The sequence below is a fragment of the Thalia democratica genome, chromosome 4 (genome assembly GCF_965202585.1).
Source record: "Thalia democratica chromosome 4, ktThaDemo2.hap1.1, whole genome shotgun sequence".
NCBI lineage: Eukaryota > Metazoa > Chordata > Thaliacea > Salpida > Salpidae > Thalia > Thalia democratica.
In genome coordinates, this window is record NC_139168.1 from 7,564,587 (window position 1) to 7,584,967 (window position 20,381).

Consider the following 20,381-nt stretch of genomic DNA (forward strand, 5'->3'; position numbering starts at 1 on the left):
CAAGTATTTAAAATTGAGAAAGCACTACTAAAAAAATTAAGTTTTGGCAGCCCTGAAAAATAATCTTATATGACATTTATTATCTTAACATTAACTATTTTGTATAACATATAAAGCACTTACCTCAGTAAGAGCAGTAAACCAAGAACAGACCTGATATTCAAATTGCCACAAGAAGGTTAGTGGCAACAAGGGTTGATATAGATGACTGCTGTAGAAATAGAGATGCCCAATTTGTTTGTGCTTAATAAAAACTTTTCAGTGCAACTATGATTAAATAGAAACACATGATAACTCATGTAGCAGACTGCTGATTTGAGACACTTATTCACCATAAAGGTGAAGAATTTTCTCTGAAATCATGAAAAAAAAAAAGATAATTAATTATATGGTAAGAGTAGGAGACTGTTGGTTTGAGATACTTTTTCAACATAAAGAAAAGATTTTCCTCTGAAATCATAAAATATTAGATAAATAATCATATGATCAGAATAGAATACTGTTGATTCAAGATACTTTCAAAACATACAGACATTATTTACATTTCTTTTCTAGCATAAACAGTTTAAGTTTCAACTGTTAAAGACAATGCTAATATTTTTTTCAAACCAAGTAATTGATTTTATGTGTCTGCTTTTAGTACCTTTTATTACTTACAAAAAGGTAAACTCTAAAATGATTTATGAAAGTAAAGTAAAAAATGACAAGAGCTGCTACCAGTAACACAACATTTTACTAATGAATGCAATTTCATAAAAATTTCTGCATACAGAATTGAACATGACCATCACAATAAAGTAGAAGTCTGTTGATTTAAGACAATTTTTCAACATACAGGTAAAGACTTTTCTGTGAAGTTGTCAACAAAAAGAAAGTAAAACACAAGGTTATCACAACAAAGTCTGCTGATTTAAGACAGTTTTTCAACATACAGGTAAAGACTTTTCTGTGAAGTTGTCAACAAAAAGATAGTAAAACACAAGGTTATCACAACAAAGTAGAAGTCTGCTGATTTAAGACAGTTTTTCAACATACAGGTAAAGACTTTTCTGTGAAGTTGTCAACAAAAAGAAAGTAAAACACAAGATTATCACAACAAAGTAGAAGTCTGTTGATTTAAGACAATTTTTCAACATACAGGTAAAGACTTTTCTTTGAAGTTGTAAACAAAAAGATAATTAAACACAAGATCATCACTATAAAGTAGAAGTCTGTTGATTTAAATCACTTTGGCAACATGCAGATGATGTAGATTTGTTTTGTGTTCTTTTTTTCAACCATAAACAGTTCAAGTTTCAACTTTTAAAGACAACTTTGATTTTTTTCATACTAAGTGATTGGTTTTGAATTGTATGTGCTTGTACTTTAAGTACATTTTATTACTTACAAAAACTTTTAAAAGAAAAACTCTAAAAATGCTTATGTAAAGAAAGTTTAAGTAAAAATTTGATGACCTACCACTCCTATGGAAACTTTCCTAAAATGGATTGCAATTTCTTAAAAAAATTCTGCAAACAGAATTTTTGTATAATTACGTAACAAATAAAACTTGTGCAAAAAATTCACTTGGTGACATTCACGAGTTCTCTCTTCTCTCGCTTTGATAATTTTAAGCTAATTTTAAACTTTTAGCTATACTTTTTTTAAACCTTGGTTTTTTCAAAAATAAATTTTGCCATCATGTCGAGCACCGAATTCTGCTTCAAAAAACACCAAACACTTTATAAAAAGGATGAAAAATGAGCAAAATAGAACTTAAAAACTTCAAAGCTTTGAATTTTAATTTAAAGTTTTGTCAAACTTGTATCTCTTGTTCGAAAAGATTTAGAAACAATTAGCAGATACTAGTATTCGAACTATGTTCGTAACAAATATCTCTTCTATGTTTTTAATTTCAGCTTTAAACTTTTGTTTTACTTAAAGATTTACACTTGTATCTATTCATTAACTGCTTAAACAAAACATTACTTACATGTGTAAATATAAATGATTAAAATAGAGGTGCGATTTTAATACAGTTACAGTAAACTTTTGATTGATTAGTAAATTTTTTTCTAAACTACTTTTTATGGAAACTTGTTGGTTTTTGTACTTATTTATCAAAGTATACTTCAATCTAGTAGATACTCTCAGTTGTGATAAGTATGTGGTTAAAAATTTATGCACACATTAAAGCTTAGCTTAATCTCAAAAACTCTGTACTTTTAATTTTGTCGTTTTTATTTGTACAACAGTTTATTTTTACATGACTTAAGTTTAGCACTATTTCTAAATTAAAATGTAAATGTAATGTTAGTATAATGTAAGTTACAATAAAAAAAATTTCATCAAGTTTATAGACAACTGTAGAGTCTTTATTTGATGTGTACACTGACAAACTTATCTATATGATTTGACTGTATTTCTATGTATAGTCAAATAAATTGATAATGTAAACTTTTGGTACTTGTAAATACTGTTGTTTACTTAATTGACCTTTTCAAAATATTATTACATTCAAGTTGTTTGAATAAATGCTTGTGAGCTGCAGAACAGTTGAACTAATTTAGCTCCAATAGAATCTTAAAATTGTAACACAAGTATTCAAAGTATTGTGTTTTTAAAATACATACTGTTCCTGATGGAAAAACCAGCACATTTTACCTATCATGTAACTTACATATAAACTGAGCTAAAACTTATTATGATACTTGAACAGGTATCATTCAAAAGTAAATACATGTGCACTTATTGCTAAATATAGTTTTTAACAAAAGGTGTTTCACTTTATCATAATTATTTCAGTATTATTTGTCAAGTTTCACTAAAGTAAAGATTTAACTTTTTTTTATACTAAAACTTTTTTTATGTTTTTCATTTAAAACATAGTGATAAAAATGACCAATAATCTAACACTTTAAGCTAACAGCTAACATTTACATTGAAAGCTACTGAAATTTAGTTGATAAAACTTATTGATTAGTGTAGTACTTATTTATAAATTAATGCTTAACTCTAGAATTAAAGAGAACATTTAGTTGCAATAAGTATGAGAATACACACTTATACAAACACCAATGTTTAGCTTAACTTTACAAACTATAATGGGACGTATCAAAACACTAACAATGCTGTTAAGCAAAGTAAAAAAACTTTAACCTGTTTTTAAACTTTTGTCTATGTTTTTTTAAAACCTTGTTTTACTTTTAAATAAATTTTACCACCATGTCGAGCACCAAATCCTGCTTCAAAAAACACCAAACAGTTTATAAAAAGGATGAAAAATGAGCAAAATAGAACTTTTAAAACTTATAAATACATTTTTTGCTTGTTTTAGAGAACATTTAAAAAATACATTTTTCAATAACATATGAGTTAAAAGTTAAAACTAATAGCAGATACTAATATATGAACTATGTTGATAACAAACATCTGTGCTACATTTTCAACTTCAGTTTTAAACTTCTGTTTAAATTTAAAAGTTTTGTATAAATAATTAAACGTACAAAAATAAAACAAACATTAAATGTAAAACTATACAACTTGTTCACAATAATAAATGTATAACACAAGAGTATACGAACGAAAAAAATTATTAAAACAATATAAACCTTTTTACTTTATTTATTCAACAAACAAAACTCAATTAAGTTGATTATTTTAGCACAACAATCAAAAACAAATGTTGATTGAAAATATTTTTTTATAGGTTTATTTTTGTTAACTTCCATTAGTATAAACATTCAACTGCATAAGCACTTTAGTCAAATATTTTTATAATAAGAACAGCAAGTCTACCTAAGTGATAAAAACAAGCTAAAGTAGCTTTATCTGAAAACTAGACATAACTGTAAATATGGAAATTTATGCAAATTTTTGAGCAACAAAATTCAATGAAAATGAACAAGTAAGTTTTACTTTTGAAATTTTATTTAACTTTTTTTTAAACCTTGTTTTTCTCAAAAATAAACTTTACCATCATGTCGAGCACCAAATTCTGCTTAAAAAAACACCAAACACTTTATAAAAAAGGTAAAAAATAAGCATAATAGAGCTAAAAAACTTCAAAGCTTTGAATTTAGACTATTTTGTAGCTTTGAGTATCTTTCAAACTTGCATGATATGAGTTAGAAACAATTAGCAGGTGTTAGTACTCGAACTATGTTCATAGCCAATACCTCTGCTATGTTTTAAATTTCAGCTTTAAATTTTTGTTATATTTGTAATTGTTAATTAACTACTTAAAAGATCTTTATATGTAAATTTAAATGTTTCAATTCAAACTTTAATTTAATATTATAACCATAAATTTGAGATTGATAGTTTAGTTGGTGTAACTTACTATACAAATTTATTGATTCGTTTATTTATTTTTAAAGAGTGCTTCACTCTTATTTTTATGAGTTCATTAGTATCAAACACCTTAATAAAGACGTTGAGGCTTAGTTTAACTTTACAAACTATGTTTAACACATAACAAAAAACTAATGGATATATTACATTAAAAAAACTGTTAAAGAACAAATTATATCAATATACTCACACAAACTAAAGTAGCTTTTATCTAAAAACCATACCAAGTGTAGTCATTAAAACTATAAAATGTTTTATATAAACTATTTTGACACTTCTATTTCATACTTCACAGTTAAAATTAATGCACTTATAGTAACAAACTTTAGTTTTAAACATAAGTTTGTTAAACCACAAGTGCTTTTTTCTTTTTGTTTTACTTATTACATTTTCTATATATTTTCATTTATTTGCTCTAAAACGGTTTTTGAACTATTTTTAACAACTGAAGGTTTCTTATAATATTATTAATGGTTTTTTTATGAGTATTTGAAGAATGTTGGTTGAAAAATAAAAGATAGGATTGATTTTTATGAAATAGCCCATTTTGGAGTGCTTGGTTTTCACCTATTAAAGCCGTCGAACACGAGTATGGAAACAATGAGCGTGAAGCTTTCGACAGTCTGCACGACGCTGATGGGAAGTGTAACCACTTGGTCGAGGTTCTCAATGGTTTTACTAATCACACTTTGGCTTGCCTGGTGTACCCGGTTTACGGCCCCAATCTGAGCAAGGCAATGGAGATTAATAAACAGCCGTTTAAAGCGCAAGAGGTTAGAATAATGGCGAAACAGCTGATTGAAGCGGTGAATTTTCTTCACAAAAACGGAATGTTGCATTGCGATATCAAGCCAGAAAATATTTTATTAAACAGGTTAGTAGGACATAAGGACTTTACTTAATTATAATTTTTACTAATTAGGTGCATTTTTTACTGATCTTTATGATGTTTGTTTAAAACAACTTATAGCCGAGTTAAATGACTTTTTTTTGTTTTTTTAACAATTTATTATACTAAAAATTTATATATATAATAATAAATCTTAAAATAGTATCTAAAGTATAACATTAAAAAAAACTTTTACTAAACAGGTTCTACTACGACCAGACTAAAATGTTTTCTTACTTTATGCCCGATATCAAACTCTGCGACCTTGGTTCTGTACGTTGGGAAAGAGATTTCAACTATGACGTCATAACAACACTTCAGTACCGCGCTCCTGACGTCATAATGGGCCATAAAATTGGGTATCCATGTGACGTTTGGTCGATCGGCTGCACTTTATACGAACTCTTCATAGGAGAAGTTCTCTTCGATGCATCGACGGTTCAGGAACTGCTCCGGATGATCCATTTTATGATAAAGAATTTTACTGGCGATGAAGTTGAAATGATAAACAGAAAACTCTCTGAAGACGGTGAAATTGTTGATGTTTTGAATGAGCAAGAGTTGGGACCCATAAAGGGCAAAACCTTGCTTTACGAATCAAAGAAGATGCGTTCTTACACTAATAACCAAAATAGAGTTAAGTTATTGTGGAAACTAATAAATAGGATGATTGACCGAAATCCAGTATCAAGAGCAAACCTGAAAGACTTAGTTGAAGAAGAAGAAAATTAAATGGTATTTTTTCTATGTTAACTAAATATCAACAAAGGAAACTTAACTTTTTGTGTTTGTTTTCTGGACTACTCTTTTTTTTACTTTGTTGCACTTATTTTCACTTTAACTCAGTAGCTTTTTGTTTTCGTTACTGAGATGGAAAACCTTGTGTTATTTATAAAATAAAAAAAAGTGGTTTTGTACGACTTGAAAACAAACTTTAGAAAGTTTATTTTTTTATCCTGCTTTTATATTTTTGTTTTCAGTAGTTTAACCCTTATAGACAAAATTTGTAATTAAATTTGCTCGATTTGTAAAAATGTGTAGCCTACATTTATAAAACGTGTTCTTTAGATATTAAACGTATATTTTTAACTTCTTAAAAATTGATTAATAATTTTATATAGGACCTCAAAACAAAACAAAGCTACAAAACAGTGGAATTAAATTATAAATAAATTTTTTTAAAAACGTTTTCCGGAGTTTAATGAAGTAAGACAAAAATTATTTTAAATATTAGTATTTTAAAGTATGTCGCATCATAACTTTTTTGAAGGTCTTTTTGTTTTTAAATATGCATTTATGGCAGCTTCTAAAATTACTTGTAGACCATAAGTTGCAAACTTGTTTTTCTTAGACGCTAAAATGTAAATGTTTTTCATAACTTCGAACTAGAAATAAAAACAGACAATTATCTGATATAAATTTAAAAAAGAGATATAGTATTAAAGCTAACGTTTAAAAAATGTAAAATTCAGTAGTACACTGGTTAGTTAAAAATAGAAACATATACTTTATATAATATAAAGTATATACATAAACATATTAACATATTTTTAACGGTCTATATTTCTTTTACTCCTTGGTTTCAGACGAGCGGTCGTTTATCGAAACAAAGTTATACAAACAAAGTTTAAAAAAAATAAGTTAGTGAAGAATAAAATAAATTGGCAATTGGTGTTTTTATAGCTAAAAAAATTAATTAGAGCTTTTGTTTTACTTTGTACAATTTTTGTATACGTTCTACAAACAAACAAAATGTTTCAAGAATAACATTTATATCTTAAACACTACACTCTAAATTGCTGGGGACATATGGCACTAACTAAGTCTAATTATGAAAATGATTAATAGAATATAAACTATGTTGATGAGTAGATAGAAAGTATAATAGACAATTATAATATCTATAAAAAATATTTTTTTTAAAACATTTTATGACGATTGTTTTTTCTACAGCTTTTGTAATCAATTAAGTTAAAAACACCTGTCATGCATTCAGAGCCGAAGAAAAACAGTGAGAAAGTATTTCAATTCAGTATCCGATATGTTCCAGTATCTAGCAGTTCTACGACTAACCAAAATCCTGTAATCCAGCAAAACAGTGCCAACTTTCCTACACTGAATGAACAAACAAGCAGTATAATACGCTCTTATGAACGAAGTGATCATCGAATATTATTGATGTCCGATATACTACTCGAAATGCTGGATATAGTAATAATATGATCCCTTCTGATCAACAAAGGGCTTACGAACAATATCGTATACAAAATTTAACAAATAACATGAACGGCGGATTACCCCAACCAGCCAATAGCGGAATGAGGATATCGAGTGGTGTTGAAAATTACCCACATTTTACAGTTTCTTCTGACACTCCAAAAGACATTCTTTAAGTAGTTCTGCTCAGCTATTTTCTCCAAAATTTAATGGTATGAGACCTTATAAGACCAACCAAGCACCTTCTACGACAAATATCGCTCCTACAAAGTACTTGACTAATACTATTTAACTGCTTCTAGAAAAAATAGTACTTCAAACGTTTTTGGTCCTACACGCAGTTATGATCCACCTGTATCGAGATTTTTCGGAAGTTACCTTCAAAAAGAACCTAACACCAGTAATTACAACTTGCTTATGCTCGATTTCAATCGTGTAAACTTCACTTTAAGCAGGGTCATAAGAAACCAGCAGTCAGATCACAGGCTATTGGAAGGACTCGAGCAGCAAGTAGACAGTAACCACAAAACGTATGAAAGTCGCTTTGATTTGCTTGATCAGAGTGCAGCTGATAGTCAAAACTGTTTTGGTAACATTGTCAAGCGCTTTGACTATTTTGATAAACTTCATGATGATGCAAAAGGCGAAAGAACGCAAAGGTGCTCAACCATTGCAAGTGTGTTACAAGTCGTTTTTCTAATTGCTATAATTGTGTTATTGTCTGTACAGTTGTACTACATTAATCAGCTCTTCTCTAGTTTCTCTGAATAATCTTTATAAACTAGTTACAGACTTTTCTCTGAGCTCTTCTTTTTACTGTGTTACTTTTATAAATTATTTTGAGTATTTTTTTCACACGCTTTAAATTTATATATGTGTACATATTTTACTTTTTAAGTTGTTTATTCAGCGGTTCAAGTTTAATAAGTATTTATAAAATTGAAAAGTTAGTATACTATATTACTTTTGAGTTTATAAAAATTAATTGGTATCAGCATTAAACTGAAAAAAAAAACTAACAATAGCGTAAATAAATAAACTAGAAAAAATAACTCTTTTTAAAATCGACATTTGAACATTTTTTGTGCCCTCATAACCTTTTGAAAACTGTTTTTAGGTTGGTGGACTAATATTCTAATTATGCACAATTTAGTTTTAACGTCTCATTTTATATTAGTAGTTAAGTATAAATTAATTTATTACCGTGTTTATAAGTATTAAATATATACCAAACGTCAAAAATAAATTTTAAGTGTACTGTTTGCGGTTTTTGAAAATTATTAAGGTATTCTTATTGTGTACATATAGTTAATTCGTGATTTTTAAATTGTTATGTTTTTTCCTTTTAATTTAGCTTTTCATAGTTTTCATAGTAGAATTGATTCGTATAAAATTTTTCCAATATTATCAATGTAATATAATGATTGTAGGACTAGTTATCTTTTTTCACCAAAGTCTAAAGCTATAGCAAAATGTTTTTGTTAATATTGAACGAAATAACGAGAGCTTTAACAGCATGACACATAATTAGCTAAATAGTAAAAATTTCTAATAAAAAAACTCTAAAATCATTTTGTTCAAACAATTTTGAAAAATTTAATAACACAAAATAGATTATTCATGTTTTTATTGGTTTTTAAAAACTTTGTTAAAATGTTATATATAAAAAGCATTTAATTTCATCAATACGAGTTAATTTAAGTTAAACTGATAGGATTAAAGCATTTAACGAGTTAAAAATTTTTTAAGTACAATGAAAATAACGCATAAAAAATGTAGTCAAAAAACTTCATGTGTTGAAAGACTTTTTTATCATCTAGTTACGCACCAAGTAATTACTTTATCATTATTGTTTTATAAAAGTACTATTAAACATGTAATTTTGTATTAAAAAATAATTAGAATACATAACTATATATCATAAGAAAAACAATGTACAAAACGATATTTAGTTTTGATTAAATTTACATGAAAATTTAAGTGGTTTGATAACTAGTAAAGTTAGCTTAGCTTAAACTAATTACTTATGCCTAGTAAATTGTTTTGAGTTGTAAATATTTATCTTAACCTATAACAAAAAAATACACTTACGTAAGTTAACAAGAAAAACGCAATAAAATTGCTTATTAGAACACTTTTAAAAAAGACAATAAATACATAATGTCCCATAAAAAAGAACAACCAAAGCTACCAGTAATTATTTAACAGAACCATTTTAAGTAAACAAACCACCAATGTGTATTAAATTTTACACTTTAATTTTAAATATTTTTCACTAATATTGTTATATGACTTTTCAAATTTGGACAATTAAAATTCTGCCTATTAAAACTCCAAAAAAAAAGTAAAGGGCCACAGCTCAAAAAGTTATATATGATACAAAAGCGTTTGTAGGTACAACTGCAATTTATAAAAAAAAAACATCTTCATTTTCAATAAAAGTGCTGATGGAAAATATCATAAAATTACTATAGAACACTATTTTTTAATCCTTGTTGTAGCATTATTTAAACAAAATATTAATATTTTTACAGTTTTTTAGGTAATAATTACAGATATATACACATATATTTTTCAAATATATTTAACGTTTGAGTTGTCGACTTTTTTAACGTTAAATTCAAAACGAATGCTTAACACTTTTTATTAATGATTTACAGTAGTTTCTCTAAAAATAAAAGTTAATTTTCATTATCATTTGATTTTAAAAAACAATAAAATTAATATGCTTCAGTACGGAGTTTGGCGAATTTCGACCCGCATAAACTTTAGGTATTTAGTCATATCTATATTGTTCTTTTTACTTTTAAACCGCTAATGCAGTAGACTAATGGTTGAACTGCTCACATCAAAAGCTTTAACAATTCTCTTGTTCGCTTGTGTATAAACTTCTGCTTATTTTGATCTTTTATTTCAACCGATAATCAATCTCAAGCATGAAATTTTTATTTAAATGAAAAAAAAAACACTGTGGCGTTGTTTTTAAGTAAAACTAACTCGTTCTACGCAAAAGGCTGTTGATTAGGCTGCTGATAAATGCGGCGATCATTGAGTTTTCTGCTGAAGTTATACCATACAACCACCTTGTGCAAAATTTAGCTGATTTTTAAACGTTTTTATAGACGTGATAAAAAGTGATAAAAGTTACGTAAAATCAAAAAGCTCCTCAAGCCACCGAAGCCACCCCACTGTTTATTGTTTTTTATTTTCTTACGAATCAATATTACGATAGGAAGGCATAATGAGGTATAAGATATTGAAAAATCAGTAAGTATTTTTTGTTGTAAAATTAATTTTTTGTTTGAAAACTAAAATACTTCGAATTATGCTTAAAGTAAAACCTGGTATTAATGTAAAATACAATTTTAATTAGTTAAGTAACGATTGATTTTTTATCAAACGATTATTAACAGCTATACAGTTTATAAAAAATAGTATAGATATTTTATAACATAAAGCACATCTGTTCTCTTTATTAAAAAAGCGCTTCTAAGTTTATTAATTTTAGCCAGTATATAAAAAAATTAATTTTGTGCTTCGTAATCAGTTGTAAGTTACTTTCAAGACTGTAGAAATCAACAGTAAGTATAGATTTCAGCATAAGTTAACATTATAGACCACAAACATTGTTAAAATAAGATTGTTCTATAACATATTTAATTCTAAGAGCTTAGTCATTTAAACTTTTTCGACCATATTTAGGCGTTATAACAAAAGTTTATCAAACTTTAATTTATACGTATGTTGAAAAAAATTAGATTTTAAATAAACAAAATTATATAAATTATATTATTAAGTTAACAAATACACAACGAAATTCAGTAAAATCAATCATAACTTTTACTCATAAATATTTTGTCATTTAGTAGTATATAGTCAAATATAAGTCACACGTTATATAATACAGTGCTTATTAGTTGATCTTCAGTACAACTTTTTTATTAAATACCTAACAAATTTTGAAAAAATTACTTTTTATAAATAAACCATACCGTACTTGTGTAGTTATAAAGGTCTGTTAATTGTAGTATAATAAGTAGAAATATTTTATAAGTAAAAAAAATACAGTTTACTATCATAATAATTGTAAGTGTTTTCTTTGAATATTTTCAAAATAATGTTTGTTCTTGCAGCTTTTGTATTTGATTTAATTTAAAACACCTGTCATGCATTCAGAGCCGAAGAAAAACAGTGAGAAAGGTTTTCAATCCATAACCCGGTATGTTCCAGTATCTAACAGTTCTACAACTAATCAAAATCCTGGGGTCCAGCAAAATAGTGTGATTGTTCCTACACTGAAGCAGTTTTCTGAACCAACAAGCAGTATAATACGCTTTGATGCATTAAGTGCTTCAACATCCTCAAATGTTATTCACTCTAGTGGACAATATTCTACTCAAAATAATGGATCTGGAAACAGTATGATGAAGGGCGGAGTGCCTCAACCAACAAACTGTGTGATGAAAACGTCTTTACCGAGTGGTGTTAACTGTCATCCGTCTTCTACAATTTCTTCTGACGCAAATAGCATTGCTCCATTACTTGCTGCAAGTTCTAGTGATTCGCGGTCAATAAACACGGTTGCAAATCAAGTACCTTCTACATCAAATTTAGTTCCTATGAACTACTCGGCTAACAATGACTTGTCAAACTATGAAAGTTACATACGAAGAGGTTATCAACCGATTCAGTCCCACCCTATCGATGACGACACCACTAACCGTCTATCAATATTTCGTTTCAACCTCTTAAACTCCACATTGAACGAAGTTGTAAGAAACGAGCACACAGTTCTCAATCGGTTAAATGATATTGAACGGCAAATAAATGACAACCAAGAGGCGAATGTGAGATGTTTTAATTTGCTGAATCAGAGTGCATTTAGTATACAGAACTGTTTTGATAGACGTTTTGATGATCTTTATAAAAAGTACAAGAAATATCTAACGGTTGCATTTATTGTTGGTATAATCTTGGTTATTTTCTCTTTTGTATTAATTATAATGTCGGCTGCACAGTTGTACTATATAAATCAGCTGTTATAACACTTCTCTGAGATATTCTATAAATGATTTTCGGAATTTTCAGTTTTACATTTGTTTTCAGATGCTTTTCTATGCATACAATCCAGCACGTTTTTTATTTTCTTTTTACTTGATGATAATTTTTTGATAATTAGTGATCCAGAATACCATGTTCAATAAAGCCTTCTTAGTTCGTTTGTTATATTGTCATAATGTTAGTATATATAAAATATTATATTATTATTTTTCGTATCAAATTCTTTAAAAAACTAAAAAAATAGTTTATATATAAATATTATATAAGTTATATTATTGAAAAATAATTTAATAGATGTTGAAAATACTATTTGTTTATTGATAAAAAAAATTCATCACTACGTTTTTAGAAACATTTATTTTCTTGGTTTATACATAATATCAGTATTAATTGCTCCATAAGAAGTAAACGTAAAGCTTTTGATTTCTTATTACTTCATAACATTTTAAATAGTTACATAAAGCAAACTAAAAGATAGTTAAATATTGCTTCAATTAAAAAAAAGATATATGTATAGAAACATATTTAATTAATTTGCAAAGTATGAATAGTCACTTAGTTTACAAACTTTTATTAAATGTCTCCGCAGGCGGAAGTGCAAAACAACGTGAACTATGTACACATACTTAATGTTGGTATATTAATAGTTTTTTGTTATAAAGTTTTTTATCTAGGATATGAATTTACATTGTACTAAATAAATTATTTCAAACGTTCCTAACAATGTATAACTTTTTTCGAAAATTATTTAAAGCTAATTTATTGTTGATTAAACGACAAAAAAATCAATATATTTGGTCTCCGGATTTGGTGCACCAAGAACCTTTTGGTTATCGAGTCGCACACCATGGATGATTGTTAAGCTTATGTCTAATAAAAATATACAGTGCAAAAAACAGGTAATTGAGTTGATTTACTAAAATGTATAATGACTGCCATTGTTTATATAACGGTAAAAAGGAAGTGCTTAATAAGTCTGGTCTAAGGACCTGGTGTAAAAAAAACTTTTCGCTTGTCGAGTGCTACACCACAAAATTAGTTCGATTCTTTGCATAGCCTATCTTTTTAAATAAGATAAGTATATATTCCCTATATATATATATTACTTTTCTCAAAAGTTATCTCAAAATTATACTATTATATATATAGAGACATAATAGTAATAATCAAATTTATAACACAACACTCTCATATTTTTTATCATATTAGGTTAAATAACCTTGATCAAAATAATTTTAATTTTCTTTTTTACAGTGTTATTATGTAGAAGGTATACATGCTAGAAAGTCGACAATGGTATTAATTAATGTATTTTTAAGTATGCAATAGTTGACATTAAACATTTTTAACTATTTTATTTTCACAGTTAATTTTTTTATATAGTGAACTTTTCTTTGTTGCTGATAAAAAACTTATAACCTTAGGTTAAAAACCTACGACAAAAAAAAGATACAGTTCTGTGTTATAATATATGTATAGTAATACTTCGTATGTTTGAATTTTTTATTAAACTTACTTAAGCTCCATAGTTTTATAAAAATGACCGAAGATGTATGTCTATCTTAAAACTTATTGTCAAAAGTTCAAACTTATTCTTAAGTGAACAGAAAAAATCCAAAACGATGTTTCAATACTTTTAGTGTTTCTTTTTTAAAATTTTACAGTCAAAACAAAACAAAGAAGTTTAATAGGCTCGTAACAGTTTAATTTAGTAGTATTTACTCTTTTGCTCCTTGGATAATAAAAACTTTATTCATGTTTTAGTCATATATTCTGTATTTGTAATTACGTTTCAAATCTTAGAATTTTTTTTTTTAACAGTAAACGTTATTATAATTTATAGTATAAAATATAGTTTTAAATTTATAGTATAAACTATAATTTTGCTAAAACTCGCTAAAACTAAAATTTTGCTTTTTAAAGGTTGTCTCTTTCGTGATGGTTTAGTAAGTATTGACGATTTTAATAAGTATTTATTAAAAAATCTGTTAAAGAATGTAGTTTTTTTTTAAATGTAATCTTTTTTCTGCTACTTGAGTCAAAATTTAACAATAAGAATTTAAAAAAAAAAATGTTAAGATTAAACAAAAACTTTCTGATATTGATCTAGTATTAGTATTCTGTCATCAAAGTAAAACACTTAATTAATGACTATGTTATATTCAATACACTTAATGATTTTATTTATAATCATAAAATATTTTTAATAATATTATTTTCTATTGTTTCTTTCTAACTTAAGCAGTAAAATTATTTTATGCTCTTTAGCGCTACATCAATTACTGGTTTTAAAGCAAACGAAACTGACACACCGATAATTGCTAAACCAACAATCTAAATGTTCTTAAAAATGCTCAGTGAACAAGAGATGCTGTCTTAAAGTATGATAGTGTTAATCAAAATATGGCATCACTATTTTTGTATGTTAGTTGCAAACAATTAGTTAAAAAGTTTTTTTAATCTTTTTATTAAGAGTGTTATGTCATAAAACAGTATTCTTTCATATTTTAAAATGTAGATCAGCTTTATAGTAAATATAATCAGTAACTCTTGTAAGTTTGTTTTTTGAATTCAACAATAGCAATGCCAATATGTTTTCAACATTTAGTATAGTTAAAGCATATCAACTGCAAACAAATTATTAAAAATTATTTTAAAAGGCAAAGTTAAATAGTTATTTATTCTAAACTTTGTTTACATCAATATTTAGTCTTAATAATCTGCACTAAAATAGATTTAAATAACTCAACAAACTGTTTTTCTGCTAAAAATCAAACATTTACTTATTTTAAGCTTAAAAATATATGTAATAGTCAATAAACACTTTAATGTTAAAATATGATAACTAAATCTAGAAAATAAACTTTAAAAAAAAGATACAGCCAGAAAAAATGATAAACTTAAACTTTAAGTTGTGAAGTTCCTTTAAAAATATACTACAATACAAAAATTTTGTAGAACCCAAGAACTTTTTAAATACGTTTAACTAAATATAAAAACAGTTGCCAGATTTTAAACAGCAAGTAGTACTTCTAGAATACAAATAATTGAGCTAAAGATTGACTAATTGTTTACTGAACTATAAAAAATGCACCCAAAATGTTTAGTCAAAAGAACTGGTGCAAGAAAACATCACTAAAGCTTAATATAATGTAAAGTTTATAATTAAAAGATAGTTTTTTATAAAGAATATTCATCACATCAATAATTAAGGTTTTTACAAACACTGATTTAAATATATTATATTTATTAGAATTTATTATGTATAATAATTGAGTGAATATTAGAAAAGTTTAAATAAGAATTATCATGACAAATTTTCAACTGTGTTGAAAAGCTTTTTCAACAGTGCACAATAATATAGCTTTATTAGATAAGAGTATTAAATTTTTGATAAACTAATGTTAGCCAAAGTGAAATTTTAAGTTGCCAACCCTTGGTTAAATTATTACATCAATGATATTTTTTTTAAAACTAAAACTATTATAACACACCTCTCATTTTTGACTTCTAATAGACTTATGTATATTCTTTACATATTTTACAAATATAAAAAAAACAAAACACATGTTATTTTGATATAAAATAAAGTACAGTTGTACTATTATCGATGAAACAGGGTTGCTACAAAGGTATACTATCAAAATCCACCCGATCAAAATCCATCCTTTTTTTTCTTTATTTATTAATTTATTTTGTAATTTGTTTGATCTTAATTTCTTTTTATGTTTATTTTTCTATTTCACTGTTACCCCTAACCCTTACCCTCAATCAGTAAACGGTTCTCAAATTTAACTGGGTGGATTTTGAACGTGTGAAAACCTCAAAACCTTGCATTTAAAGTTTAGGCTAAAAAAATATGGTAACACCTGGAATTTGAGAAGTACATTAAAAAAATAGAAAAACCTGGAACTTTGAACAACTTCTACATGATAAGTAGTAAAATTTTGACTTGACATTAAGTTGACTTGACATGACAAATATTAAAGACAAAATAAATTTGTATTTATCAAACTTTTAAATTTTCAAAAACACATTGAAAGCAGCTATCAAGTACTTTTTCATTGTTTTTATACAACTTGACACATTTTTCGAATTTTAAAATTAAACTAGGGCTTGATAAACTTTTTTTCAAAAGGCCCCCTCTAAGGAACTAAAAACCTATGGCCCCCTCAAACAAGACTATTCAAAACACGAAAAACAAAAACCACTATTAGTCTACCATTTGCAACTTATTATTAACAGATAAATAATTTTATTTTATATTTTATTTCACAAAGCTTTTCAAGCTATACAAGTTTGATTTTCAAGTGATAAATGTTAAATGAATTTTGAAAAAACGTTGGTCAGTAAACAGCTAAATAAAAAACTTTAAATTATGACGTATAAAGAAGTTAAACTACAGTAACTTCTCGCTTGTTTACGCACATTGTGTCCACAGAAAAAGTGCGTAAAGATATGAGAGATCGTAAAGAAACGAGAGGTACCAAATATACTCACTATAATGGCTGTTTTTTTATATTGCTTCTAGTTAAAAGCAGACTGGGCACTTTCCCACTTTTAACTATTTGTTTACTTCATTTATAATATGAAAACAACAAATAAAATTATACAAATATTAAAAAAAAAGAATTTGATTTTCTTTAAAATAATAATAATACGAGTAGAAATAGTTTTACTATTTTAATAATAAGTAGAAATTATCTTTATCTTTATTTATATGTGACATTTATATTCTATTCTACTCAGCAAATTCAATTTATAATTAAGCATTTCTTTACATTTATAACATGGTGTTTATTAATATATAGGGCAAGACTGCTGTATTATTTCTTTGTCTTAAAAACTCTCATTATTTCATTATACTTTCATTATTAAAAACAGTCATGTTTATTTCAGAATTTTGATTTAATCTCTTATTGTTAACAAAATTTCTGATATACTGAGGTATAACTAAATGTTTATCAATTAGTCAAGGAACATAAATTTACAAAGTCTAAAGATATAGAGAGGTGTGTTAGCATTCAAAAACATATTTTAGTTTAAAAATATACATTAAACCTAATTTGTGCAATATATCAAAAAAAGTTAAAAATTTTATTTTCTGAAATTTATAGAATTCTGAAATGCGTAACTAAACGAGAGTGCGTAACGTCACGAGTGCGTAAAGATCCGAGAGGTTACTGTATATACAAAATGTAGAGGTTTAGCAAGTAAAACTAAAGTGAAGGTATGTTTATTAATAAATAATAATTATTTTGTTTTTCCATTTAATGCTTTTTGCGTATTTAACTTAGGTCGCTCGTCCTCAATCAATAATGATTCTATTTTTTTTACATTGAGTTCGTTTTGTTTACATCGTTTTAAAACTTTAAAGTTTTGAACAATGTCAGAGTTTTGACAAGGTGTGCAATTGAATAGATGTTCAGATACTGCGTTTCTTTAAATGTTCCGCACTGGTCTGTAATTCAAAAACACCAAAGAGCCTTTACTTTTGCTCTTCATCATCAACTCTAGAATATCTAGTGTAAGCTTCAAGTTATGATCTTATTGTCCCTAAACTGCTCATGACCCTCTAAATTTATGTCATGGTCCACTTTTGGAAACCCTTCTTTAAACTATTAATTGACCAAAAACGTGTGCTTTTAAAACACCTGGAAAAAAAATCAGAAAACCTGGAAAAATATTATCAAAAACCAGCGACAACCCTGATGAAACAATTGTAATTAAAAATATTTGAATTGTTTAAAATTATGTTACTTGTTGGATTGGGTAAAATAGGTAAAGACTGCAAGCTGACTAGAATGTTGATAAAGTTTGAAAGAAGCCTATATCTTTTATAATTAAGGTTATAAACAGTTTATTTACTAATGTATATAATTATCTAAAATTTCAGGATTTTCCAACTTTTTATATGATATTAATTCAAAATTAATTTTTTTTCTATATTATTTTTACAATGTATCAAACCCCAAATATTTCAAAGTTTATTATTGTTTAAATTAAATAAGTTAAAGTTAAAGTATCAGAAAGCCTGAATTTTTTTGGGTAGCCTAAAAACAATTAGCCATTCTGTTCTAAGTATTAAGCATAATTACAAAAGTTCAATTAACAAAGATAAAAGTTATTTGTATTTGTTTTAAAAATTTTAATAGCTTATAATTAACTATCTGACTGATAGTGAATGTAATTACAAACATACACCAAAAATATTATGTAAAAATTAAAGACAAGTCATTTTAAAATGTTATTAACTTGTCATCACTTAATTTAATCTTATAGTTAATTATTAATGGGTAGATTGAAAACTCGGCTTTTTTATTGTGATCTTTTCAAACTAACTTTAAAGTAACGTTTTTCAAATTAGAATTCAATATAAACTTAACACCAGGTCTAAACATCTACTTATATAGGGTGCACTACTACTATACTCAGAAAAAAACTTTTTTTTTTATAAATTTTATCAGTTATTATATTTTAATATCACTGTTACCCCTAACTCTTACCTTCGATCGGTAGCTTTTTTGTTTATTTATTAATTTACTATTTAGTTTTCTTTATTTATAGTAGTGTTTATTAGTTTTTTTTATATATATACTATCACTTTTACCCTTAACCCTTACCCTCGATCAGTAATTTTAATCTTTTAGCTATTTATTTATTATTAATTTTTATTTTACTGAAGTCTAAAAATGACTTTCTGTGCATAACGATCACTCGTGCAATTTTGTCTTTGTGCAATTTTGATCCGTTATTATTTTTATTATGTATATTTTAATTTGAAGTGCAGCTTATCATGTTTGTAGTATTTATATCAATGAAATATCAAAACAGAAGCAAAATTTAGTTTTTTTTAAAAGATAAAAGCAGCTTTGTACTGACTGGCTTAATAAATAAAAACGAGTTTTGAATCCATCACTTATTAATCATTATTATAAATTAAAAATGTGAAAGACTATATTTTAAGGTTTTTATTTTGAATGAATTATTAAAATACTAAGTTAAACTTCATTACTGATATTGTCAATTATTTGTTGCAGGGCTGCCACACGGTTAGGAATGTTAGGAAAATCAGGAAAAGTCAGGAATTTCTTAAAAAAAAGTTTCAAAAGCGATGAAATATCAAAAAAAAAAGGGGTTTTTGAAAAAAGTCATGATATTTGACAAAATTTTAAAAATCATCAGACTTTGTCAGTTCAAGTTTACAAAAATCCTTATTTTCCAGAGCCTTCAAATGGTAAAAAATTAGTTTAAAGTTGTTTTAAGTCAGACTAAAATTGAGAAATTTTCCAATAAACTTACAAACTTACATAATTTCCAATGCCTATTTATGGTAAAAATTAGTAAAACTTCCTTTATGAAACTGCAAAACTTTTCTATTAAAACATTAAACAACAATCCTACTTAAACAAGCAGTTTTTGTATTCTTTTTAGTAGTGATGAAATACATAAATGTTTGTCTTGCAGTATTTTCAAATCAAAGTGTTTTGTGTTAAAGTATATAATTAAACTCTTTATAAATGAGTACTAAGTTTAGTATTTTATGTAACAAGTTTATCTGTATCGTTTACCTTTTTATAATATTTTCAAAGTTGTTTATATTTGTAAAACAAGTAAAAGCAGATTATGTTATTAATTTTTAATGAGTTTACTGCATTTTACTTGTTGTTTCATTTATTTTGAATTCTGAAGATATAGAGGGAGACAACAATGACCATATATGAAAGTCAACTCTAAAAACCCAAGTGTAATTTAAATAAGTAATATAAATAAAAAATGTCTGCAAAGGGTCCTAAACATAAACGTCCTAGAAAGTAACCCTGTCTGCAGGAAAAGTATAAGTTAAATAGGTCAGGTTGACAATCTGCCGTAGACAGAGAAC

At 26.3% G+C, this 20,381-nt stretch overlaps 1 protein-coding gene across 1 annotated transcript; it reads left to right on the forward strand.

Moving 5' to 3' along the window:
* The first annotated feature begins 204 nt into the window (after positions 1–204).
* On the forward strand, positions 205–5,953 carry LOC145832973 (dual specificity protein kinase CLK1-like). The gene is made up of 3 exons (XM_082940177.1): positions 205–236; positions 4,874–5,206; positions 5,425–5,953. The coding sequence occupies exons 1-3, from the start codon at positions 205–207 to the stop codon at positions 5,951–5,953; spliced, it is 894 nt and encodes a 297-aa protein (XP_082796303.1).
* The last annotated feature ends 14,428 nt before the right edge of the window (positions 5,954–20,381 follow it).

What these genes read in the sequence shown, in the direction of transcription:
- LOC145832973 (XM_082940177.1), top strand. Translation starts at nt 205, where the DNA reads ATGACTGCTGTAGAAATAGAGATGCCCAATTT. An exon ending in GAAATAGAGATGCCCAATTT is followed by an intron (nt 237 to 4,873) that starts GTTTGTGCTTAA and finishes TTTATGAAATAG; the next exon opens with CCCATTTTGGAGTGCTTGGT. An exon ending in GAAAATATTTTATTAAACAG is followed by an intron (nt 5,207 to 5,424) that starts GTTAGTAGGACA and finishes TTTACTAAACAG; the next exon opens with GTTCTACTACGACCAGACTA.